This window comes from Primulina huaijiensis, chromosome 13, assembly GCF_012295235.1.
Source record: "Primulina huaijiensis isolate GDHJ02 chromosome 13, ASM1229523v2, whole genome shotgun sequence".
Lineage (NCBI taxonomy): Eukaryota > Viridiplantae > Streptophyta > Magnoliopsida > Lamiales > Gesneriaceae > Primulina > Primulina huaijiensis.
Window position 1 is genome coordinate 18,748,162 of NC_133318.1, and position 25,617 is coordinate 18,773,778.

Sequence of the window (25,617 nt, forward strand, 5' to 3'; positions counted from 1 at the left end):
TATACAGTCCATTCCAATTTCACCTGTATATTTGTTTTAATTTAAAAAAAAGGAAATCATGTTTCTTATATATTGAGGATTTTTTAAACTTATATCAAATACAATTTAATTTGTTGGTCACGTGGCTTGCCCATTTTCTTTCCAGACAAATGATTATAATATAAAATTAAAGGGAAGTTGGTGAAAAATCCCCAATCAAAACATTTATTTGGGTTCACTCCCTACCCACAAAATTGTGGTACTATGTCATACAAATTGTGGTACACTTCATGTGGAAATGTGGTACTAAAAAAGTACCCAAGGACTGAACACAAAAAAAAACGGGGGGAGTAAAGTCCAATTTCCCTTAAAATGAACCTATCTCACATCTCCCGAGAACCAATCAAATAAATTTATAAAACATTTCAAAAATCTTAATTCATACAAATTTTATACTTTAGCAAATTTAAATTCTTGTGCAAAATATACGAAGAAAATCATATGGTAACACTAGAAATAATAAAATTTGTAAATTTTTTATTTTCCTCTTTTATGATTATTACATAAATATAAATTGTGCGTCATCAAACACTAACGCTACAGCGCTGTGAAATCTGATATTTAACTCCATTGCCGACGATGATTCCCGTGCTTTTGCTATTTCCAAGCGGAATACTCACGGGGCAGGCCACGTGGATATGATACCGGCCCGTTGTAAAGGACCCGACTTTCCATTTCAAGCGGCCGTCGATTTTGATCGTCATCTCGATGGGGGCGCCGTTGCTCTGTACCTGGGAGAGTGCGATTCCGTTGTATGGAGCAAAGGGGACATTGCTCCCGTACACAAACGGCGACCAGACGTTGACGTCCTTGTGGCCTTGGTAGACCGGCGGGATCACGGTGAAGAAGGTGATCTGCTGATTGCTGTAGGTGGCGTAGACGTACATCTTGTCGTAGTAGATGCCTATCCTGGAGTTGGGGTTGTGGGAGTTGACGGTGACTTGCACGGAGGTGGAGATGACGTTGGGGGCGGAGACGTTGAGTGTGAAGATGGTAGCGTCTTGGAGGGTGAATCGGGGTTTCTTGGGCTTGAGAATGGCCCAGGTGAGTAGGACTATGAGCAAGATGAGGAAGCTGGAGACGAGGAGGCAGGCGCAGCACCGGAACAGGGAATTGCGCCGCTTGTTTTTGTGGTGGCTGCAGACCTTGTCCGACATGGCGGCTTCGTCGGTGGAGTACTGTTCGGTGGGGGAGTACTACGTGTGAAGTAGATTGGGGGTTGGGATTTTGGGGGTGTACTCTTTACTATAGATCAGATGAAATCAGGTATACATAATATATAATATATAATATATAATATATAATAATAATAATAATAATAATAATAATAATAATAATAATAATAATAAAAAAGTATATTCATATAGATTTGTTCAGGCAGGGCAACGGTAGGTTCGCATTTAATTAAAGATGGACAGATACTCTCATTTAGAATTTGGAAAGAAAATAACAGAAAGGAAAGTAAATTTGGTTGTTTGGGGAAAACAAATATTTTTTGTGTGTTCGTTTTAGAAGCTTAGCAAAATTCTTTACAATTATCCTAACTAGTATTTAACCCATGTGATGTACGAGATGATATTATTAAAAATTAGTGAAAAATGAATAGACATTTAAATTGAAAAAATAATATAATTATAAAAACTATTTTTTCGCTAATTTTAAAAATTTTCTTAAATACAACGTATGTCGATTAATTTTTTTGGCTAATAATCACTATCATATATCAAAATTTTAGACTGTGTTAGCCTAAGACAATAACATGATGCTTATCATGTTTAGTGTGTTGTTGTCAATCACCAACCTTAATACATATTTAATTCTTTAATTTTTGAGAAGTTATATATTATTATTTTTTAACATGTGATAAAAAAATATTTTTAAATTAAATTCAATAAAATTAATGAGAAATATTTTTTTTAAAATTCAATAATTTCATCTAAATCTACATTCACAAACAATTTTGTGACATGACAGGTGTTTGACTCATTTGAATGATAACAATAATTATTTCATCAATATTTTTATCCAAATAGGTTGTGATTTTATCTACAAAATATCTTCATAATATACACAACAGCCTATTATTCCTAATGAAAAATGAAATATGCGATTATAAATAAATTATGTATAAACCAAAAAAGTTATTTTATTAACATTTACTATGTGTATTCAAAAACAATGCCAATAAATTTTATAAGGTGTCTCCTAATAAGATACATACTTTCTTTAGAATTGGTTTAATCATTTCCATTACGAGACATTTTATACTATCATGTATCCGTGAACTTTCTAATATAGAATAAAATTATCACATTAGTAAATACGTAATAATTAAAATTTTGTACAAATAGAAGAATAATATTTTTACTTCTCAATCATAAAAGTTAGATTTCAAACTTAATGTCTCGTTGTTTTCATATGTAGGTAATTCATAAAATATGACTCGTGAGACCGTCTCACACAAGTATTTGTCTTTTTTAATCTATCTCTTTTAATTTTCTTGGGCTCTTTTATTTGAATTTTTAAGAAGACAATTCAAGATATACAATATACATATGGTTTTGGGAAAAAAAAACTACAATACATTAATTCTTTCAAATTAAGGTAATCTCGAAATAATATGCATTTGAGATAAAAAATTTATGATTATTAAATGTTAATTTAATGTCCATTGGAAAACCTTGATGTAGTGATAACTTTTAATACTCAACCAATTTTATTTTTAGAAAAATTAAATAAACTAATTAAATATAAACATCCTTTTGTTTTAAAATAAAAGTGATTATTTTTTAAAAGTATTTTAAACTTTAAACCAAGTTCATGATTCATTGAAAAAAAGTTTAAACCAATTGTAGGCGACAAAATTTTATACAAGGGGCGCAAAATAATATATATTATTATACAAGAAAACGTGTGTTTTTGGTAAAAATAACCCACACGCCTCGCCTCGCCTCGCCTCGTTCCTCCTACTGAACTCGAATTTCAGTTCATCACCACTGCTTTACTTCTTCGCAGATCCAAAATATATATATAGAATTTTTTTTAAAAATCAGATAATTACCAGTTGTTTTTTGCCTAAGTTAAGTTTTAGATGAGGTTGTTACGACTTGTTTTTCTTGTTGCTTTGGCATCTGGTCTCGCAGCCATTTTCATCAGCCTTGTTGGTTTTCCCGATCCAGGTATGACTTTGTACATAAAATCAATTATTTCACTGATTTTTCCTTTTTCGTCTGGAGTAAATGTGGTTTTGTGTCGATGATTCATACGCAGAGGTGCCGTTTCATCTTTCTAGAGAAGATCTGGAAGCATTGGGATCATTGCGGGGTTATTTCAAAAAGTGTGTGGTGAGTTTTCTCTTCATTTCTCGTTGTCTTCACACTTCGATGATTGGTTTTTTGCATTTTTCTCATTCATTGTTTGATTAGTTTTTAAATGCTTGATTAAAATTGCAATTAAATGGACAATATGCCGAAGGCGTTGTGTAAATTACCTTTCGATTGAATAAACAGCTGTTAAATATTGTTAGCTCCTATGAAGATCTGAACATAGTGAAGGGAGGAGGAATGCCATCCAAAACAGAATGTTGGAAATTCCTTAGTGTTAGACAATGAGATCTGCAAACGAAAATGTTTGAAAGTGTAGAGAATTTGGACAACGAAAGGTAAGGACTTCGTATATCTTTAATTGATTGGGTATTTGTAGTGGTTGGATGAACTAATACAGTGAGAGATGTGAGCATCACATTAGTGTGAAAACAAATGGTCGAATGCTCGCTTAAGCTTTCAAGTAATTGGAAAGATTGGTAAGACCTGCATACATTAAATCCTTCCAATCATTGGGTATATCCCTCTTGTGACCTCCGACAATGAACTTGGACAGTGAGGTGGAGATTCAAAAATAGACCAGAAGTCAAGAAGTACGGAAGATTTTACAAAGTAAAAGGTTTATGGTGGTTGCCTAATGAATTGAGTTTGGTATTTGTAATGGCCGCAGATGGACTGTTGGGGTGAGAGCTCTGAGCTTTTTACATCAACGTTCTCCTAAAATTGCTCCAATGGTATCCTCCCATTTAACTTTCCAACTTCAGCATAAGCTCCTCTCCCAAAAATCTTCGAAGTTAATTTTGACTTTTGGTGCTTGACTTGGTTGGCTTTTGTTGAGTTTTATCAGGTAGACAGGTACTCTTTCCCATCCTCGAACCCCGGGACAAGCTATCAATAAATAAAAAAACCTGTGTTTATGGATCCACTAGGTTGAGTTCAAGTAGTGTTATTCAATGTCTTAGGCCAATCACAAAGTATCAGTTTTTGGCCCAGTGATTGGATAATGAGCGTTAATGTTTGTAGGATATTCTGATCTTTTGTGCTGATCAGATCGTTGCGTTTGAAACTGGACAGCAGTGATTTGTTTTACCAAACTCGACTGACACAACCACAGGAGATCAGATGGTTATACATTCAAGTTCAAGTAATTCTTGTGAGAGGGCTCAATCTCTTGTTGTTTAAAGCTTGTGCACGTTCTTTCTTTTATTGGAGACCTGTGTTTAATGAATTCTTCGATATCCATCCACCAAGCACCATTATTTTCTAAATCATCTACCTTTGATTAATTTATTATAATTTTATATGCATGTGGAAATTTAGGAAATTTGAATGAGCATGGAGTCTTGGTTTGTCCCAAATGGAACTGAATTTTTTGGAATTTTGACTTAATTTTTAAAACTGATTTGTTTCCATGTGCTTATGCGAAATTAGGATCTTGAATTCGAGGTGAGAAAAAATGATACTCCCTCACCCCATAGGCTTGTATATCTTTTCACACATATCAACAAAATTAATGGAAAAATAAGTATTTTATCTTTATTTAATGAGTATTTAATATGAAATAAAAATTTATCAGAAGTAACTAATGTATTAATGAATAAGGGTAGATTGGTAAAAGAATACAGAAAATATTACTGGATATAGATATTGGACTATATATTTGAGACGGATGAAAAAGGAAATCTGGCCTTTATATTTGCGAAGGAGTGAGTATTTAAACTGACTTGCCTTTGTTTTTGCTACGTCTTGTTGTTGATCTCATTGGTGCCACACTGCCACTAATGCAGTTTGATGGATTACTCTTGATGGCCAGAGAGTCTTACAGTAGTAAAGCGAGTGCTTGGCTGCAAAATCAAGCAGGCTACTCCAAAATCCAAACACACTCATCCTTCGAAGTGTTTCTGCTAGTTCAACCATCTTATGCAAACTTCTCTCTCTTAGTTAGCTCTCATTGTGGTTTTTCATGTCAAAAAAAGAGAAATGGTCTGCCATTTTCGTCGTATGATTTAAGTTTATGTTGGATTTAAGAGATAGCAGAAAGTATGGATTTATAAAGACTCTTAACTGTTTACTTCTTTTAATTGGTATGGTCGGTGCATCAATGGTACAACCCCATAATTTGACCGAGATTTTATCTTATATAATGTGTATCTATTTCACATTGAAAGCTTCATGATTATATATTAGTTGTATTGCTTTAGCTTTTATGTGTTGTAATACACTGAATACATTCTACGTGATGCAGAATGCCAATGGATTAGGTTTACAAGCGTCAAGCGGCAAAGACCTTTGTGAGATTTCTATGAAGTTTCCCAGTGATACAATTCCCAAATGGGTACATTTCCTAGCTTGATTAAAATTACCCCCAGCAGTCTTTATGTTTTCTTTTGTATAATCAATTCATGGCGGCCTTACTGATTTTACTAGGCCTGCCCTCTAGGATTTGGAGAGAGATGATTTTAACAGAGTTATATTTTCTAATAATTGTCTAGTAAAGGGTAATTTCATCATATTTATATATGTTATCCAGCTTTCTCACAAAAGTCCATATGTTAAACTTCTGAACAGAAAGATCCCAAAACCGGTGAACTTGAAGGACTGTCATTTGATTTTGATCTATGTGAAGCAGTAGCTACATGGGAACAGGTCAGTGTTCTATCTGCAAATTTGTGTACAATCTTACATAGTAAAGCCTGTTTCAATTGGTTAGCGGATTTGTTTGTGTTGTCATAAGTCTAATAAACTTCCTTTTAATTTTTCATTGAATGTTGTCCGCATTTTGAAGCTCTTTATATCTGTTTCTTTTAGAATATTATTTTATCTGCTACAGTTGATTTGTTATTTAGTGAGGACTTGCTCAGGTGAGGAACAGTACCACGGTACTGACTCGAGAATTCATTGATGCTTTGCCAAATGGATGGGAGGAATACGCCTGGCAAAGGATCAACAAGGGTGTACTTCTGTAAGTGCTATTTTGCAAGGTGCTAACCCATTATCTGTACAAATACCCGTTATTCTATTATCGGTTGATAATAGAATAATGATTCGGTTGACCCCTCCAAGTTGTGTCCTTGGTAACTTGTTGTAGACGTGATCCCATGTAGTTCAAGTTTATTGTTTATCATTGTAGGCCAAAACATAAGTTTCTACTTGCAGTATCATCTCGAAGGGTTTGTGCCAATCAATTAATACTGTTTTATTCACTACATTTCTGATGCCGAAAGATGCTTACTACTTTTCGTCCTCCTATGCTTTTCTTTAAAACAAGCAATATTATGCGATATGTAAATAGCACTTCTTTTTGTAAAAAAGGAGTGCTTATTGTTACATATTTAGCTGCTATACCACTTTTTGAACAATGACTTCTTGAAATACCCATTGTTAAGTTACTATATTATATCCATATAGTCCTGTAACATTGTCGGTGATGGGATGGTATTCAATTGGCTTTATTTGAAGAACATCTGATGCCCAAGGGCTGATATTGTTTGCTTTCCAACTATACTTCTGTATCTCTTATTGTCTCAATCCTAATGGTTTAATATGGCGAAGTAATATCTGGTGCACTGTGCACTTGTGCATGTGAATGCTACTTTTAAGGTGATTATTAATTGTAAGTGTCCATATGAACTCTATCCCTTCACCTTCCAAGTTCGATTTTTTTTTTTTGCTGCAGGAACCGATGTGAGAATAAAACTCTGTGCATGGAGAAACTTGCTCTAGTGCTCCCAGATGGACCACCTTATGTGCCAAGGCAATTTGGTCGATGTGCTGTTATCGGTAACTCTGGTGATCTTTTGAAAACTAAATTTGGCAAAGAAATAGATAGTTATGACGCGGTTTTGAGAGAAAATGGAGCACCTATTCAGGTTGTCATTCTATTTTTATTTATCTTCCGCTTATGATATCCACATGTTCTCACCATTGCCTTGTGCTTTGTGCAGAACTTTTCAGAAAACGTGGGTACAAAAAGTACGTTCCGCCTTCTCAATAGGGGCTCTGCAAAAGCTCTTGATAAAGTTGTATGAACATGATTCACTGGTCTTGAACATTATTCTCATGTGGAAGTTGACAATTTCAAATTTATAGATAAAGGAAAGGAGGTCTTGATTGTTAAAACAACAATTCATGATATTATGAACACGATGATCCAGGTGTTTGCACTTGCCCATTCACTCTAGTAAATTATGTTTGAACCTATCTGCTCTGTGAAAATTCCAATTTTTAATTACTTATCTTTCTACTTTTAGGAAATTCCAATATTCAATCCTGTATATCTCATGCTGGGATCGTCATTTGGATCAGCTGCAAAAGGTGCTGGACTGAAGGCTCTTGAATTCGCTCTTTCCGTATGTGACACTGTTGATATGTATGGTTTCACCGTCGATCCTGTTTACAAAGAATGGTATGCAGCCATTGGAAGAAGTTTCTGAATGCATTTTATTTTTTGTTTTGTATAATATTTCTTATTGTGGAGCCTCGATATAATCTTAGGACCAGATATTTCTCAGAGTCTAGACAAGGCCATACTCCTCTGCATGGTAGAGCCTACTATCAAATGATGGAATGCCTCGGAGTAAGCTCAAAACTTAAAACTTGCAATGCTGCAGTTGTATAAATGATTTAGGCTTACATGATGATGTTGCCTTGCCCTGCATATTCATTGTAAATCTGCAAAATGTGGACTGCCTAAACACGATAAATCATAGGAAGATAATACGCATTGTTTGATCACAAAGTTTGTCTCACCCTCTGTTGTTGAGATGTTGCGAGTGATTATCTTATGTTTCTTTGTGTAATTCCTATTTTCTTTGTTAATTAAATCCAGTTAGAGATACTTTTCTCAATATGATCAAATTTTCTGTCTAATATTTTCTCTTATGTGTATTATAAGCTTATCAAAATCCATTCTCCAATGCGGGCAGATCCCAATCGTGTTGTGAAGTGGATACCAAGCCGCAGTTTAATTTCTGCTGCTCGGATTGCATCTGATAAATTGTCGAGGTAATAATCAGTTTAAATTAAATTTTGTGGACTGTTTATTTAATTCCTCATCTGCCATTTGATCTCTGTATACGTTTTGAACGTTGATATTTCGACTAAGCTGTAAAATGATTACATCACTACCTAAAATAGACAATGTAGATTCTTGATATTTTTCTCTCTTCTACAATTAGCTGATTCAACATACCAAGAAAATCTTCTTTTATTACTGACAAATTCCCTAGCATTGGGTGCTACAAGTGGTTGGAGCCACGGCCAACTATCTTGGCTGAGGAGGTTGAATGTAAATTTGTGCTTTTTCCATTTTTCTCCAATTTCCAAACAAACCATTTTACCCCCATTTACAAAAATAGATCAAAACGAAACTCGTTTCTCAATTTTCGTGTGAAACAGAATAGTCTTGTCCATGAAGCGGATTGCAGAGGTTTAACCTATCGCTTTTCAGCTTCTTTTTTCTCCTACAAAGCTGCACACGTGCCATGACCTTGTTAAATCCAATATTTCTTTTATGAAATATTGGATTTCAACTCATACATTAGTGCCTTCTCGTTGATAGGAGGGTTGGAGCGGCTTCTTCAAATCCATTAGCTGCATGTTCCATCACCGCCAAGAAACTCAAAGGAAAATCTTCATTTGCATTGGTGTCAAGCTTGAGAAAAGCTGCAGTTGAACATAAAAAATATGTAAGAGACACCACTATGTATCCTCTGGAACACAATCCAGGACATGCTCTTCTGTGTACATCCCCATAGAGATGAAAACTCGTTTCAGAGACGAATACTGCCAGATACGCCTGCAAGTCTTCATTCTTTTTGTAGCATCCACAATGGAACACATGTTTCACTCACGGTGCTGACTGTTTTGTTTCACTAGGATTCTTGGTGAATGATCCTGAAGATTCTTTGAATCGAGAAGGCGCTGGAGATGATCCCATGCTTTGACTGATACTTTATATCATATTAATATCCTTCTTTTGTCTTTGGACTTCAGTGGAACTCATATTTTTCGTGTTGACTATAGGGTTTTTAATTTGTTTCTCATAGGATTGTTTCTTGGTCTCACCATGTCAATGTGAAGAAGTTATGGACGTTGACAGATTATTTTTAACGTTATCTGGAATTTAACAAATTTCAAATGCTTGCGTGAAGAGGACAAATATCGTCCCAACTCCAAATATTTATATTCTAATGTCTGTTTATACTAGTGTTCTATACATGCTTGTGTTTGTACAATTTTTTTATTTGTTTTTAGAAAAAATTGGATTTTAATCGAGCTTTTTGTAATTAGTTTGGTTTATATTATAAATTATAGTTGTGAAATTTTGTTTTGGCGAGGATATGATTTATATCCTGTAATAATGGACTAACTTAATGAAATGAATTAATATACTAAAAAATATAAATGTAAAAAAAATTTATGAAGAGAATCCACATGATAATCCAAATATACCCAAAATTTTTTGATCTGGACAAAGAAACAGACATCTGGGCGGGGTCAACAATCAGCCACGGCCACCATGACACTGGATTAAGCCAGCACATATATTGGGCTTTGGTGAATCCTAAGTTAAGGCCCAAAAAGTTTAGAACCCAACATTAAAAAAAAACCTAGAAATCCGTCCAACCAGAAACGTAAAAATAAACCCAGCAAACTTTTATTGGGTCAAGATTTTTGGGGTCCGATTCAAATTGTCATCTAACCAATCAAAAAACTCTGCCAACATGTAAACAAACGCCAACCACAAGGTGTCGAACCCAAGGGCAAATTAGTCAATTAAAAGTGCCTATACAAGATCATCGTAAGAAGTCTACGGTGGTTGCGCATCCCATCCACAGCAGAAGAAGATTTCCGACCATTTTCTGATGTTATGGTAAAAAACCCAATGGGTAATCAAAGAGGATGGTGTTTAATGGGCCGATTAATCGGGCCCAACCGCGTGGAGAAACGAGAAATTACCGCGTCTCTGACGCAAGGATGAAACGACGGCGTCTTCCCCGCATTCACGCAGTCTTCGCAGAATAGTTTCTCTTTCTCCTCGTCGTTTTTCGTGTAATCATCAATTTCTGGGAGAGGATTCATATCCATATTCAGATTCGTGTTCGGGTTTAGGTACATACCATGACCTGAACCAAAGTTCGGCGGTTTCACTTCTCCTTTCCCCGATGCTAACTGATAATTCTCACTCTGAAACCTGAATCTCTCCAACTGATCATTCAAGTCCGCCAGCTCCGACTGCGGAATCTGGTCATAAAATGGTGAAGGCTGGTTCCGCTTCAACAGGATTAGACTTTTAGGCGGCGGAGGTGGTGAAGAAAACTCGATCTGATCAAGGATGAAATCGGAGAATTCAACACCGTTTGTCATTCTCTCCCTTCGGTTCCTCGACTTCCGCGACCTCTTCAAGACGACCAGGAAACGACAATCCTTCTGCCTACATATCAACCCGAAGTTTACCTTTCCGGTGATTGGGATTCTTCGGCGATACTCTGTGAATGGAAGCTCCGGAATCTTTCTCGTGTCGACGAGGTAAATAGAAATTTGATTCGGCGATATCCCGATCTTTTGGCTCATCATGAGTTGAAACGGCTTGTACTGTAAAGCAGGGTTTATTTTCACACTTCCTATGTTCGTCTCCTTCTCTCCATCGAAGAACACCACCGGGAACGCCGGCTCGTCGCTGCCTTCCACCATGGCGTCGGCTTCTGCCCAATATTTTGATTAACCAGAGAAGAAGAGAGGAATGTCTTATATATCGTGTCTTTAGGGGTATTATAGGAATCAAATATTGGCTACGGGGGTATCTTTGGGATAAAAAAAGTTAAAACGCGGATTGCGTGGGGTTTGCAGAGTGGTTTCAACAGCGCAATTACTTGTGGTCCAAGCAAAAGTTTCTATACAGTGAGGTTTTGTCTTTTTGGTACTAAAATCGTAGCAAACACGCTTTTGGAAAAATGCGCTTTCTCGTTGCGATTCTCTCATTATTTCTGGACGATAATGCCCCTTTTTTCAACGCTTTTCACTCAGTCTCGGCGACGTACTTTCCACGATTTCTGAATATTTCCCGAAGATTTAGAATAGAATAATTCCCTAAATAAGAATTCCTTTCCTTTGTTTGAATATCTGGAAAATCAAATATTTATGGGGTCTAGTTCAATTTTTAATCTCACCCAACTCAAATATTTTGATTGTGTAATAGACTAAGAAATTTAAATGAAATTGGAGAATATCCTAAAATTAAATCATCATGTAGAGTAGTATGTGTGAAATTATATTAAAAATATAAATTAAATGTACAAATATGTGTTCTATGACTTAAAAATAACCTTTTGATTTATCTAACTTAATTATATCTTATCCAATAAATTAAGTATTTTATCATGATATAGATTTATTGGTATTTAAATTGATAAATTTGACGAACATTCATTTAAATGGGTGTATAATTAAAAAGACTTATTTATTCATCAATAAAAAAAATTTTCGAAGATCATTTTAAAGAAAAAATCATTAACAAACCGTGCATGTGTGAAAGAATTAGAAGTGGGTGTAGTGTGAGTGTACTACTCTTATACTAACATGTCATTAACCAAGAATATCATAAATCAGGCTACTAACTTTCTTTAAACCAATGAGCTTCGATAATGCAAAAGTAGAATAAAAGGATTTTCATGAAATCAGTCAAAATTAGCATTTATTTGATATTCCTACATATTATGATTTTTTTAATCTATTATTTTCTTGTCTTTTGTTTTGCTTTTTTTGTTTTGTTTTGGTGCAAGAACTCTTAATATACAACAAAAAAACTGAATCTCTGCAATTATATCGTATGTTTATAAATTATAACACAGGAGTACGCATGAACTAAGTGCCAAAGTGATTCATGCACATACCATACCAAGTGCATCACTCAAACCTATACAATCCATTGATGGTACTCCCACAGAAGGCGTCAGAGAGGGCAAATGCTTTTTATTCACATTTATGTTCCTTAATTTGTATGGGAGTTGCGAGTCCGACACAGGGCGTCAGATGCTCAAGAACGGCCTTAGGTAGTAAATCTGTATAATTATCATTTTAATTAATAGTTTTTCCTTATTTTTATCATGATATGTATCGGTTGGTTGTCCAAAAATAAAATATATGTGAACCAAATAAATAGAATGTTGGAATCTATGAAGACCATAAATTTGCTTCCTAGTGGGCACAAAATCCATATCAGAGCGATTTAAAAGAAATTGCTATTTGCAAGGACAGAAGTAATCACACGCACAGATATATTAAGCATTGTTTTTATGCAAACAATCATTTTTATCTGCTAGTTGATTTTCTAGTAGAGATGGAATGCTCCTAAAACCTAGGTACGCACCCTCCTCACACTTTTCATGGCTACATCTGACGTCTTTGGTTGCTTCTACTTCATTTTCCAAATCAAGAATAAGGGGCGGACGTCTTCTGCAAAAGCTACAAAAAACTGCAGATAGACAGAGTTTGCAGCCAAGCAAGCATATACTTTGTCATTAGAACCGCCAAAAGGCCCGACAGCTGGAGCAGCTTGTTGATCAACGAAGGCATCCATTACAAATTATCTGGATAGTGTCAACTCTTATTAAGTCATTCTGCAAGTACAAAATCAAGAATTGCTGGAACAGGAAAATGTTCTAACAGAAGAAAAGCAAACAGACAAGATTTGCACATTTACAACAGCTTCAAAAACAAGCAAGAAAGAAACTAAAGCCATCACCTACTAAGCAAGGTGTAACGTCATCCTGACCAGAGAGAATTTGACTACTGTGCTAATAGATGATTTTCATCTATCACAAATTGGGATATTCTCTCGCAAGAGAAAATTGTAAAATCAACGAAGCTTTACAAAAGACGTGAAGTTTATCAAAATCTGTAAATACTTATTCTCATAATTTCACGACAAACTTGAAGATGCCTATCAAGTACCTATGCTCATAGATTCTCCGTGACGCACCTCAACGTTTGCGATGGAGCCATCTGCCAGTTTTCTCTCCATTGTCCTTCATTTCGGATGTATGACAAACGAAACCTGACCCACACGATGGTCGGATATAAGATTGGAAACTTGGTTGGAAGCTGACCGACTAATGAAATATATCATTCTGCATCTTAGAAAGCAGGCTTCAAACTTCACTGTTCAGAAATGGGACAGATGTTGGGTAAAGGTTGGGCAATTAGAGAGCCCTTTCCCCTAAAACGGTGATGTGATCAAACAGAAGGACCAATACACTTGCAGAATTAATATTCCCAACACATGTCCTCCACAAATGGATTCAGATATGGTCGAGAAGAGTGACAGAGGAAAGCATAAAAATGAAGAATTTCATTGCATTTTCAATGTTTCATTTCAAGTGAAAAGATAGCTGAATAGAATCCCAAGCGTATGTACCATTGAAACATTTTTCAGACTAAATGTTCAAATCCATTACACAAGCAAAGATGAGACGGAAGACTTACTTTACTTGAGCATGCTCCGAAGTTATGGGCATCCTGCCACATCATTGCCACTCGTAGCTTTCAAACGATCATATGCACTTTGAATTTTGAATTTTTCCTCTAACATCAAGTTTGTTTTTTCCGACGACTGTAGAAAAGGAATATGGCAGTGGTGATGGTGCCAAAATTACATAATTGAATTATTTGTGTACAACACTAGAATACAATATTATGCTTGTCATTTGATAAAAGCCCCTGAGCTGTTGACCAGCAATGTTCATTTTAGTTTTATGTTAAAATAAAAGTTTCAAGAGGTAAAATAAAGCTAATGCATACCAGTAAAGTTAGCAGATTCTGTAACATGGTCTCTATTTGCACATTGCATGACAACAGAATTTGCCTCATCTTGCCATCTTTGTACATGTGACGAAGTACAGAGGTAATGGCACATACCCTAGTCGAACGGTCGACGGAGGAATGAAAAAGAAGAGTACTAAACACTGAGCTAACCTCAGAAACCCAAGAAGCCATAACTTCTAGAACAAGATTTGCAAGTTTTTTACTACTATGAAACAGATAAAAGGAAGGTAACAGATAATATTGTCTTCGTTTCACAATTATGGCAGAAGTCGCCTTCTGGTCATCATCCTCAAAATTCTGCATCAGCAAGAATGACAGCAGTAAATTTAAAACCAAAAATATTCTGACAATAGATATGAAAAAAATAAGGCAGGTTTTTTAAGCTCAACTATGGTCAAATTTTCTTCTTTTTTTTTTGTTTTGACTTACGAATGTGGGTTACAGTTCAGGTGCCTCACGCCAAAATTGTTTTTATTCTTTTTGCATTTGGGGTTGATGAGTGCATATTATATACCCAGTACAAAAAAGGACGGGAATATTATAGAGATCAATATATTCAGATACAATCCTTCGACAAAAGTGGAACTTTCTATCCCAGTTAAGATTGAATTGAAATGAGATAGAAGTGTATCAAGTTGTCTATAAGGTCGACAAATGACAAAATTGTGGAAACAATATGCCACAGAGTGCCAAACAACAAGGTAGTCAGCTTTAATCGAATACACTAATAAATATTGAATTCTCTAATTCAAACAAAACACGGTCCTTAAGGATAACCGCAGTTTTTGGAACTTTTGCATTACACCTCTACTAGTCTATTGAAAGTCACCCATCACCATATGTTATGTCTAAACGTCTTAGTGACCTGGCATTGGAATCTGACCAGGACTTGGTGGCATCAAGTCATCAATCAGAATGATATTGTATTCAATATAGAACTTTTTTGGGAACTCTTACAATCTTATCTTGTTGATTAATTGAGTACTGGTAAAACATTTCATGTAAGATAGCAAGCACGCACACACACATATCAATCAAACAAATTACAGGAAAATTACTCACAAGTGAGATATCAATTAAGTATTGCGGAAGGACATTGCTAATCTTGGTGATGCTCAGGTCAGAAAGTCTTGTCGGTTTGGAATCAAGGGAGACGAGCAACCTGAGAAAAGCGCACTTGCTGTCCATCGATAATTCACCACACTGAAGCATGGTTAATTGAGTAAAAATTTAATGAACTGACATTGCATATCAATGATATTTAAATGACAAATTCGATGTACATCAAGAAGAGACAAGTGATTGAGATCTTTCAGAAGCAGTAAGCCATCTTATTAGTATGTCCAAAAAAAATCACCGACAAAAGAAGTATTTGAATTCAAGTGGATGATTACAGAACATACGATTTGATCAACGATTATCTTCTCCAGCATCTGGAAAACAAGATAATCATCACCAATCTGTGCCAAATATTTGCAGACAATACTGGTGACAGAATTAAACGTCTTGCGGTTTGACTTCCCATCATAGTTCACGGCAGGACAAATTTTTTCTGCATAACAATCCAAACCATTCAGTAATAAATTGCAAGGGAAAAATCTAAAGTAACTACAACACAAAAGTTAAGTAAAAGCAATTACTTCTGAGAACAACAAATGAAAAAACACTATGATATACTGCAAGAAAAGGTCGGATAAATAAACTACAGGACCTAAACTATCACCCAGTTTATGTATTGCCACTCAAAATAAAGAAGTTACACATAACCTGTTTTATTTGTTGAGCAGAGAGGATGTACATGAGTATGGTGTGTGGTATGCGGAAATCATTGCAAAACCTTTACTGAATTGCAAGAAAGGAAGGGTAAGCCTCTTTTATTCAATCTAACATTACTTCTGGTGGTCAGCACAAAAGCGGTATCTGATGATGACAGCCAATGTACGTATATTTCTACTTTCTCCAACTGAATTTATTATAAGAAACTTGTCCCACCAACATCTCCACGCCTTTCCCGTAAAGTATAGCACAAGATTACAAGTACATTCGCTAACAACAAGCATGCATGGCCACAACCCGAGATTGAAATCAAAATTGCATATTCAAATAAGCCAAAACTTTAAAAATCAACAAAATCGTCCAATGGAAATGATACAACCACAAGTAAGATGCAACTGAGATCAATTAAAAATTACCTGGATAAACTTGGAACCTTGAGAGTAAAGTTATATGGAAACTTGCGTATTCTGCAATCTGGATATGTCCATCTCTGAAGGCACAGTCCAGAACTTCTAAAATGCGAAAAAGTGTATATGGCTCAAGATCATCATCTGAAGTAGAGTGACATGAAAATCCATGAATAAGTTAACGTTCACAAAAGTACATGCATAAAAGAGATCCAATAAATTTCAACATAGAAGATGAACATAGTGATCATCAACTGTAATTTAAAGAGATCGATCCATGAAGATGGTCAAAAAGAAAACACAAAAATAGCTAAATTTCAACCGCAAACAACTATAAAGATCTTAGGCTGGCTCATTAATACTCACACAAGCAACAAGAAACTAGTGACTGAAGAAGCAGGGAGTCGATGAAAGAGAAAAACCGAAGGCAACAAATGGCAAGTTCTTGAATTTCTGCACTGAGCCTTACAAACGGACCATAGCATATGTCTGCGAAACAAGAATCACATTTAATATGTGGAAAATGTAAATTAAGAAGAAAAGAACAACCAACAGTCATCACCTTTCTCAACTTGTCTGCAGTAAAAACCTCCAAGACCAAACTGAATATTGTCGATTTCCCGAGAGATAAGAGAGTTCACTGGAGCTTTTTGTCCGAGGCTAAGTTGGAGGCGCAACACAGCCTGGAGATAACAACAATCAAACAAGGATTTTGCAATGCCAATGTATCTTCCTGGTAGGAAATTACAGACAATTTCTATATGGTGAGCACAAATTACCTTTGAGCATAATGGGTTTTTATCATCCAATAAAATTAGCAATGATGGAAGATCCCTTATCCAGGATATCAGATATTCCAATAACGTAGGATCAGTTGCATCTGGGTACAGCCAGCTCTCTTCCTGCTGCACAAAAAATTTGGGCTAAAATTATAGCGAAGAACAATACGAATAGAAATCAAATTCAACAGCATGAGGTCTACCACTGTATTAGCATAGATACAGCAAAATAATTCATTCATGTGTAATAGGAATGTTGTCTATATGCGTAGCACACTTCTAATTGGTCAAGGAAATATCTCGTAGAAAATAAAACACTAAATCAGACTAATGTCGAAAATAAATTTTATGGAACACAGATTATTGATAGTGTTTTCCCCCATCTCCCGAATTTCTCTCTCTTAGAAGTCAAACAATATAAGTAAGACGGAACACGTTTAGTAAGCCACTAACACAATGGTTCTAACATTCTCAATCACAAAAATATAGCAGGATTACGTATAGCAGCTCAACTTCCAGAAGATGACATTTTCAAGATTGAAAATAAGATGTAAACTTTCATCAGCATATAAGTTCAAACAGATAACACAATAACTGAAGGCAGTGTAAAACATTTCCTATTCACATTATGCAAATAATACTTGGCTAATGCTTATTCATCGATGTAAAGTGATATGTTAAAATTGTCAGAGGCCACAAGTAAATGACTGGTAGATACATTGCAAGCAAATATCTGATCTTGTGTCACTTTGATCCAGGAGCATTAACAAGTAATCAATCATCATCAATAATGTCCTTAACTTACTACCATCCAGAAGCTTTGCATGTCAGTATCATGCATAGATATTAAAACCCAATACCAGAACACAAATGATTGTCAACTTCAGCTTCAAAGGTTGTACGTTATGCTTATCCACCATGTCCGTAGTATAAGTGCAATCTAGTTATTTTTAAAATGTATACTCGTTCCATAATGCAATCTAGTTATTTTTAAAATGTATGCTCGGTCCATAACTTCTGAACCTAATAACGCCGGAAGATATCTTACAAGAGCCAACATTTCTTCGATTGCAGAAAGGCAAGCTAATTTCATCGAGGACTCTGGATTGCAGTTCTGGAAAAGGGCAGTAAAAGCCTGCATCATTGATATCAATCATCCCCGGAATCGAGTCCCAAATTAATAATTACATTAATAAATAACCAGTAAGTTATAAAATACTTCGATACTAAATCAGACCTGAAGAATGCGAGATCTCCATTCACCAGAAACTCGCTTGGTTAGTTTTGGAATGTATGGTATGAGTGCAAGCAAGTGTTTCCCCTGAAGCACCCTGCCCACTTGTATCTGCAAGTATGTGTATTAATTTGACATGCAATAGATGTTCCCCATTTGAGAAAAGCATGTTACTTAAAAGAACTTCAATCGATAGGTTAAGATAATTTCTAAGGATAAAGAACAATAAATACTACTACTGGATATAAAATCATAGTCTTCCACAAAAAGAAATGGAAAAAAATGAAAGAATATCGCAGAAAGAAGCAAACTTGTTGGTAGTAAATTATAATACTAGATATAGGATCATAGTTTTAAGCCACAAAAAGAAATGGGAAAAAATGAAAGAATATCACACAAAGAAGCAAACAAATTCGTTGGTAATCAATGCTATTTGGCCATTGATCAGTTGAAAAGAATCCACTGAAAATCTCAAATCTCAATACTATTCTATGTAAGCATTGAAAAAATGGAAGTCCCTGAACAAACCTTTGTAGGCAGTGAGCTCTCAAAGAATTCCAAAAACTTCTCCACTAAAGAAGGGGGGGAGTAGTTCCAGTCACTTAATCGCAAAAATATTTGGATAATTAACGTATTTAGCATTAAGATTCGATCATCATCCTGCAATGCAAAAAAGAAAGAAAAATGAGAGGTATAAACTCTAAATTTCCTAAAAACAAGAAGAGATTGGTGAATGAGGTCCAAAAAAAGAGTGAGAGAGAGACAGAGGCGAGTAACATAACCATGAGCTAGATCCATAAAAAAGTAGCACATTTCGAAATAACCATTACAGTTACTATGCCGATGATTCAACAAAAGGAAACAAATAATATTGGACAGCTTCAGTATAACATCAGGTTCGTCATAACAATTTTGAGCCCATGGACAGTTATTTGAATTGTAGATGGAGTCCAAGAAAGTGTCTTCTTAAAAATGTTTGCTAAAACAAATTTTGAGGTGCCGACTAAAACTCAAGAGTCGAGTGGAACACGTTTAAAATAGACCTGGCTATTAGATCTATGTTTTGATCAACAAATTTTTAGGTGCCAACAAAATAGTCGCGCAATTACATACACACCTTTCCAGATAGATGATCAACTAAGTTGAGAGGAAAAACATCCCACAACTTCTTCATCGCTCTAGGGAAAAAATGTCCATCATCATGTGCTATCTTATCAGGCTTCTGATAAGGTAGAAAACAATTTTGATCTGATTCACATCCATAACCCCCACAAGTCATAAACCTGGCTATGAGATCTATGTTTTGAAGAATAAATTGCACGCAATCACATGATTGCGCATCTAATTGTGTAATGTTGTGCACCAATGGCATGAAATCCAGGAAACAAGAAACTAGGATGGGCAACAGATCCTTCAGTTTCTTGATAATGTCAGCAAGCCCTGCAAAACATGAAATGGAAGTGAAGAATGGTCAAGCTTGATGATTGCAAGTGTGTGTGCGTTTTCTTGATAATGTCACCTCCTTGCTGGAAATATGCTTGATGATTGCAATTGTGAGTTTTAATCAGCCAAAATTGCATCTAATGATTGACTTTAAAGAAAATTATATCTAATAAGGTTAAAATAAAAGTATCAACACAAACTAATAATAGATATAGATCATGGAAACTAGTGCACCGCCGCACGCAACTAATAATAGAAATAGATCATGGAAACTAGTGTACCGTCGCACACAATATTTTTATAATTCATTTGGTTTATATTTAAATGAGAATCAAAATGTAATTATAAGAAATAATGAGAGACTACAATATAATTTTGATATATGAATTAAAAATTAAATAGAAAAAAGAAAGGAATAAAAAAAAGACCCAAGTAGAAATTGAACCTACACCTTGATGTCCAAACAAAGACACTATCCGCTGAAATATATTTGGCTTACATTAAAGTTTTAACACTTTATTAATATATATAATTATTAAAACAGACCATAACACCAAAAGTTAGTTACTCTAATGATCTCAAACTTAATAATATAGTATCAATAGTGAAGGCAATCAACATGCATAATTAAAAAATAAAGGGAAAAGGTCTCATGAATCTACACACACCACACGAATGATGTATACAAAAACAAATGTCAAACGCAATGCAATTGAAGAAGATTAACATGGAAGTAGTCATGCACAAAGCTTGGCACGTGACCAGCACGCGATAAAATAATGCACTATGTAGAACTGAAAAAGATTTTCGCACTCACTGATAATCTCATGAGTAGCTTCAGACTCAAATGCATGAAAAATGTTATGAGAAGGGACATCCTGTAAAACACAAATTTAGCATTAAATACACAGCACAGACCGAGGAAGATCTTTGGACAGCAGGGGAAAAATACAGAACTTTGTAAAACGGATTGCTTTGAAGATAGCTTAATGCATCATGGTACCATGGCATTCATCAGCTCAAGCTAATTAATAGACTTATTCATGAATAACAATGGTAAAATGAGAAGACAACCTCAAAAGGTCTGCAACGAACCCACAATTTCCCTTGTATAATTCTTCAACACCTATGTAGTACACTAATGGCATTTGATGTAACTTTGTGAAGATACCCACCCCCCAGCCCCCAACCCCCCAAAAAAAAAACTGACAAGGTCAAATATCTAGGTGCAGATTCCACTTAAAGAAGCTCACAGCCATCCTAATACACATAAAATAATAAGAATTCATGCAAAACTGAGCATGCAGCGCCATTACAACATTTCGCCAAATAAAAAATACCAAAGAGTACATTATCAAATGACGATTGATCTCTTCCATCACATGGCAACAGCGATAAGCAGCGAGCCAATCCAGACAGCAAGCTCTTTAACTTTCCCTTATCATCTAAAAATTGATTCTTACGTAATATATCTTCATAATTACAGAGAATCTGCAGATGGGATCAATAAAAAGGATGAGAAAACTTCGAGAAACAGTACGAGTACACAATATGACCAAAAGGAAGATAAATAATAGCTAAAACAGAATTGCATTGGCTGCAAGTTGTTGGGACATAAGCTAAAAATTCATTTAGTCAAGAAGGAAAAATAATTATATTACAACACTTGAGAAGCAAAGATATAAAATTTCTCATTTCAATGGCAAATATAAGTGGCTACAACAGATGAATCAACCCAATCACATCATCACTGTTCTTATCTGCTATCAAAATATGCAAATAAATTCATGCACTAGTTTTATTGAGCTTCAAACTATTAAAATTTACGGAATTGGGAAGTGTTATTAACACTTTAATCAACACTCCATCTTACCTTTTTGGTCAATTGACAATATTACCCCTGCATTAAATTTTTATATAAAATTTAGTTTATTTTCAAAACCCATAATAAAATATCTTTCGTATTAACTGTTATTAAATATATTTCAAAAGTTAATCAGAATTTTTTTCTTATATATAACAATAATAATAATCGATTGAACCAATTTAAATTAATAGTTTGGTTTTTATGTTTTGATAAATTGAAAACTAATTTTTAAAGATTTTTTATCAATGTATCTTGATTCTTATTTATCCCCCTTAAACCTATGCTAGATGAATCAAAATTTTGACAAAAATACTTTGTTATTCATACTTTAATTTGTTGATCTAGTTATTTAGATTAATTGGATTTAACTATTTATGCAATAAACAACCAATTCTAAAAATTTAAGATTATTTTCACTATTTTTTACCTTGGTAATAAATTATTGACGGACTACACACTCCAATACCTTTGAATAATATTATAGTTTATCTAAATATTAGAAATTCATAAGATTTTGATAATATTTTTTAAAAAAATTAATTATTTCTAAATAACAAGGTATAATATTTTCTTCATTTTTATGTGGCATAATTAAGAAAATATTAACATTACTATCATTTCGATGTGAAATTGATCAAGAGCTATGTTATTTGGTATAATAACGTCAATTTTTTTAATAAATTCATTTAATTGGTATTAAAAAATATTTTTCATGTATAATTCTCATTAAAAAAAATTACCATCTTCATATTTATATTTGTAATTTGAAAATAATTGGATGGCATGTGAACACTTGTTTTGAAGAACTATTTTACTCTTAAATTAACATATTAAAATGTATTTATCTTCTGAAAATTATAAAGGATGATGTTGTCAGTTAATTAAATTAATAAGTAAGATTGAGTGTTTTACCAATTTCGGAGTGTAAAAAACATTTCCCAATAGAATTATAATTTGCATCACATACAATAAAGATAAAACAACAAGCATCTATATATTGAACGAGAAACTGAGCATACCTTTTCAGCATACAAGGAACATGAAGAAGGGTAGTGCTCGACAGTGAGGTCAAAAAATTTAAAAGCCATCAATCGCACTTCAATTGCTAAATGCGTCATGGCATTAAAAATATACGGCATCATCAAGGAAACAATTGGACCTTGGTTATCCTGTAAAAGAAAAAAGAGAATCAAGTGAAAAATAATTGTAATTTTACCTTTCCACTTTAAACCGATCCAAGTTCTCAACAATGAACGTTACAAAATCATTACGTACTATGAGATGCTTGCATTTGTCAATTATAAGGAGTGTATACATAACTAACAAGACTTCATTATAACAACTAAACTTCTGGCTCTTGAAAGTGGGAAGAAAAGTTAAGCTTAGAACCGGTCCAATGCTAACTATGTACAAAGTGAATATTTTTTATAAATTGGCAGCAACTCCCATTATATTTCTAAGCTATTTGCATTTGAAAGAGAGTTTACTTTGAGTTTTTTATGGTAAAAATGCCATATTTGAAACAATAAAATTTAGGAACTGTGGATGTAGAATCCCTTGTCCAGTATTCTACGCATTCAAGAATCAAATCAATATTCTAAAATAACTCTAAAAATCAACCTAACTTTTCGAAAGAGAAACATGCCTAGTCTCTATTGCTACACTGAGTCCCAAAAGTCTCAAGATGCTAAGCCTGTATCTTAAACTAGAGAAATAAAACAGGAAAGGAGACCAACCAGGATAATTCATAAATATCTAATGACACAACGAGGCTCCAACCTTCCTTAAAGCAAAATCTCCAAAAATTACTAATTTAAAGTTTTGTGTCCATTAACATCTCCGGATATAAAATAAAAATTTTTAACACTCCTGGTCCTATTAGTAATTAAGGATATGATTTTGAAGAAGTACATGGATTACAATTATCTGCAAAGCAAGTACAACCAGGAATATAGCCAAAATTAACCAACATTTTATTAAACCTATGTTACAAATAATACAAGAGACAGATGTAAATGGCACTGAAATGGCTTGCAAAAGAAACAAATTCAAGATACAACATATTTAAAAGTAATAAATTGAATTTAATATTCACTCAGGAAATCTGAAAGTCACTTTAGCATTTCCAGTTACCTCTTTGCATCCAGGGAAAATTACTGACTTAAAAAGTTGATACAGGTTTTCGCGAACCAACTTATCGTGATCACCAATGCGTTCCCGCATTTTCTCTATAACAGCGAGTTTATGCAGCTTCAGCTCAGCTGGGTGTGTGAGCAAAATATTCCTTAATCCTAGTAATGCATCTAAAGAAAGGATAAACACTTCCCATTACCATTTATAGTACAACAATGAGAAGCAAGACATCATCGTACAGGACACGACACATCCTTATCAACTACCAAAAGCACATTATTAAATCAATAGTTTACGCGATTCAATTAACCAGCTTCGCAATGTTAAAATAGCAAGAGAACGAAGAAAAACCAAAGCAATGCATCATCGCAACAACCCTGCATGAGGTCCTTCAGTCCTTTTGATCATTCAAGAAACCATCCCTCTGTTGAGACTAGAGGGCATAAACTATAAAACCCAACCTCTCTAGGAATCAAGTAAAAGGTTCAGTGAGATCAATTCTGCTCCACCTGAAACCTAACTACTCTATGCATGCATTCATCTACATTTATAAGACACACTTACACAACACTACAAATTTATGGCATTAGCATTATTATGTTTTTATGTAACAGTGTCATATCAACATGCAAAAACATCCAAACCAAGTTCAAAATTTATAAGCCAATCTAATTATCCAGTTCCAAATGTTAAGGTTCCATAAATAAATTTTAAAAAAATAACTGGTCAATATAAGTAACTGTTGCTCGATCGCACATCAAATATACAGTCAATATATAATTTCTTGATTAAGATTTATATATTTATATCCACAACTATTTTACACGCATGCATTTGCAAGATCCCTATTCCTTAACAACTCATTAACAAAATTTCATTGATGGGAGGCAGGTCAACCCAATAGAGCCTCATGAAACTTAATTTTTCAAAAGAATTATACAAGAGTTAGAAATTTTCCTACTACCCCACTACCTCAGTCCCCCTGGGAATAGAACCACGCTAACAAGAAGATATTTTGTAAACAATGGTTGTCGTCTTAGGTGGCTAACCACAATTAGTTCAGTGTTTTCACGCATCCTGCTTGCTTAAACTAAACATTGGGAACCGATACTAAATTAACATCCAAATCATAGTCATGCTAGTTGGCACGGCATTATACAACAAAGGTACCGAATATCATTGACCAACTACATTTGACATCATTTCGATAAGCTTCCCCAATATCTCGAGTTTTTATAGGCAGATCAATTAATATTTTATAGCTCTAACATTCTTCACGCCAATAAATTTAATAATAAATTCCACTGCATTGCTAACAAAAGTAATCACAAATTCAGACATTAAAGACCCGCCTTTTCGGACTTTGGAATTGTGATGGCTTGTCTGTTGAAGGAGCTCTTTAAGTGTCAACCCCTTCTTGCTGACTGCTAAACCGGTCTTGTCCGATGCTATACTTTGCTCAGGAAGAACAATGGATTTCGATTTTATTTCAGTATTTGTAGCATTATTCGGAGGCGGCAATTTCCTACCAATTTTTCGCTTGATTTTCTGCAATAATATCATAAATATTAGAATTCAACAACCACAATGCTCCGAACAGAATTTTTTTGACAAAGAACCAGAACTTCAAAAGTTAAACAAAGATTGAATATTACTTTGAAGTCCACCCCATGTTTTCGCGACTTCTTCGACTGAGATTTCGGTTTCACCATTTTTTCGAGTCGTCTTCTTCCCGACTTTCACAGTGAATGTAGGAAGATATTCCGAAATATGCTGATTGAGAAAGGATTTT

At 34.5% G+C, this 25,617-nt stretch overlaps 3 protein-coding genes across 16 annotated transcripts; 1 reads left to right on the plus strand and 2 right to left on the minus strand.

The window, feature by feature from the left end:
• Window positions 1-371: 371 nt before the first annotated feature.
• LOC140991447 (NDR1/HIN1-like protein 1) lies at window positions 372-1,301 on the minus strand. The gene has a single exon (XM_073461402.1). It carries the CDS (start codon window positions 1,194-1,196, stop codon window positions 564-566), a length of 633 nt encoding a protein of 210 aa, XP_073317503.1. The 5' UTR covers window positions 1,197-1,301; the 3' UTR covers window positions 372-563.
• A 1,660-nt stretch (window positions 1,302-2,961) lies between these two features.
• LOC140991446 (sialyltransferase-like protein 2) lies at window positions 2,962-9,502 on the plus strand. Its single transcript, XM_073461401.1, is given in 11 exon segments — window positions 2,962-3,218; window positions 3,310-3,383; window positions 5,608-5,697; window positions 5,931-6,008; window positions 6,224-6,324; window positions 7,039-7,231; window positions 7,307-7,516; window positions 7,613-7,767; window positions 7,857-7,938; window positions 8,257-8,366; window positions 8,923-9,502. Coding segments are annotated over 11 exon segments (1,377 nt in total). The 5' UTR covers window positions 2,962-3,130; the 3' UTR covers window positions 9,119-9,502.
• Window positions 9,503-12,518: 3,016 nt separating this feature from the next.
• Window positions 12,519-25,613, minus strand: LOC140991413 (uncharacterized). 14 transcript variants are annotated; one of them, XR_012177905.1, is made up of 20 exons: window positions 25,481-25,613; window positions 25,178-25,373; window positions 23,826-23,995; window positions 22,712-22,861; window positions 21,176-21,316; window positions 20,643-20,703; window positions 19,500-19,822; window positions 18,911-19,042; window positions 18,386-18,493; window positions 18,197-18,283; window positions 17,149-17,271; window positions 16,932-17,052; window positions 16,736-16,858; window positions 16,379-16,513; window positions 15,590-15,738; window positions 15,249-15,389; window positions 14,163-14,483; window positions 13,848-13,974; window positions 13,317-13,419; window positions 12,519-12,952 (listed from the first exon to the last, which is right to left on the minus strand). XR_012177905.1 is itself a non-coding variant. In XM_073461359.1 (19 exons), exons 1-18 carry the CDS (start codon window positions 25,535-25,537, stop codon window positions 13,870-13,872), a joined length of 2,646 nt encoding a protein of 881 aa, XP_073317460.1. In that variant the 5' UTR covers window positions 25,538-25,613; the 3' UTR covers window positions 12,519-12,952; window positions 13,848-13,869. The 14 variants fall into 14 exon arrangements, 3 of the variants coding, with proteins under 3 accessions (XP_073317460.1, XP_073317458.1, XP_073317459.1); XR_012177902.1 differs by having other exon boundaries at window positions 12,519-12,938; window positions 13,345-13,419; window positions 17,149-17,274; XR_012177899.1 differs by having other exon boundaries at window positions 13,345-13,419; window positions 17,149-17,274.
• Between the last annotated feature and the right edge of the window lie 4 nt (window positions 25,614-25,617).

Bases quoted from the DNA above. Each gene is read 5' to 3' on its own strand.
- LOC140991447 (XM_073461402.1), bottom strand. From the start codon at position 1,196: ATGTCGGACAAGGTCTGCAGCCACCACAAAAACAAGCGGCGCAATTCC.
- LOC140991413 (XM_073461359.1), bottom strand. From the start codon at position 25,537: ATGGTGAAACCGAAATCTCAGTCGAAGAAGTCGCGAAAACATGGGGTG. The intron at 23,996-25,177 runs GCGGGTCTTTAA...TCCTTTCTTTAG, and splicing joins CAATTCCAAAGTCCGAAAAG to ATGCATTACTAGGATTAAGG. The intron at 18,494-18,910 runs GTTTGTTCAGGG...ACATACTTGCAG, and splicing joins AGAGCTCACTGCCTACAAAG to ATACAAGTGGGCAGGGTGCT.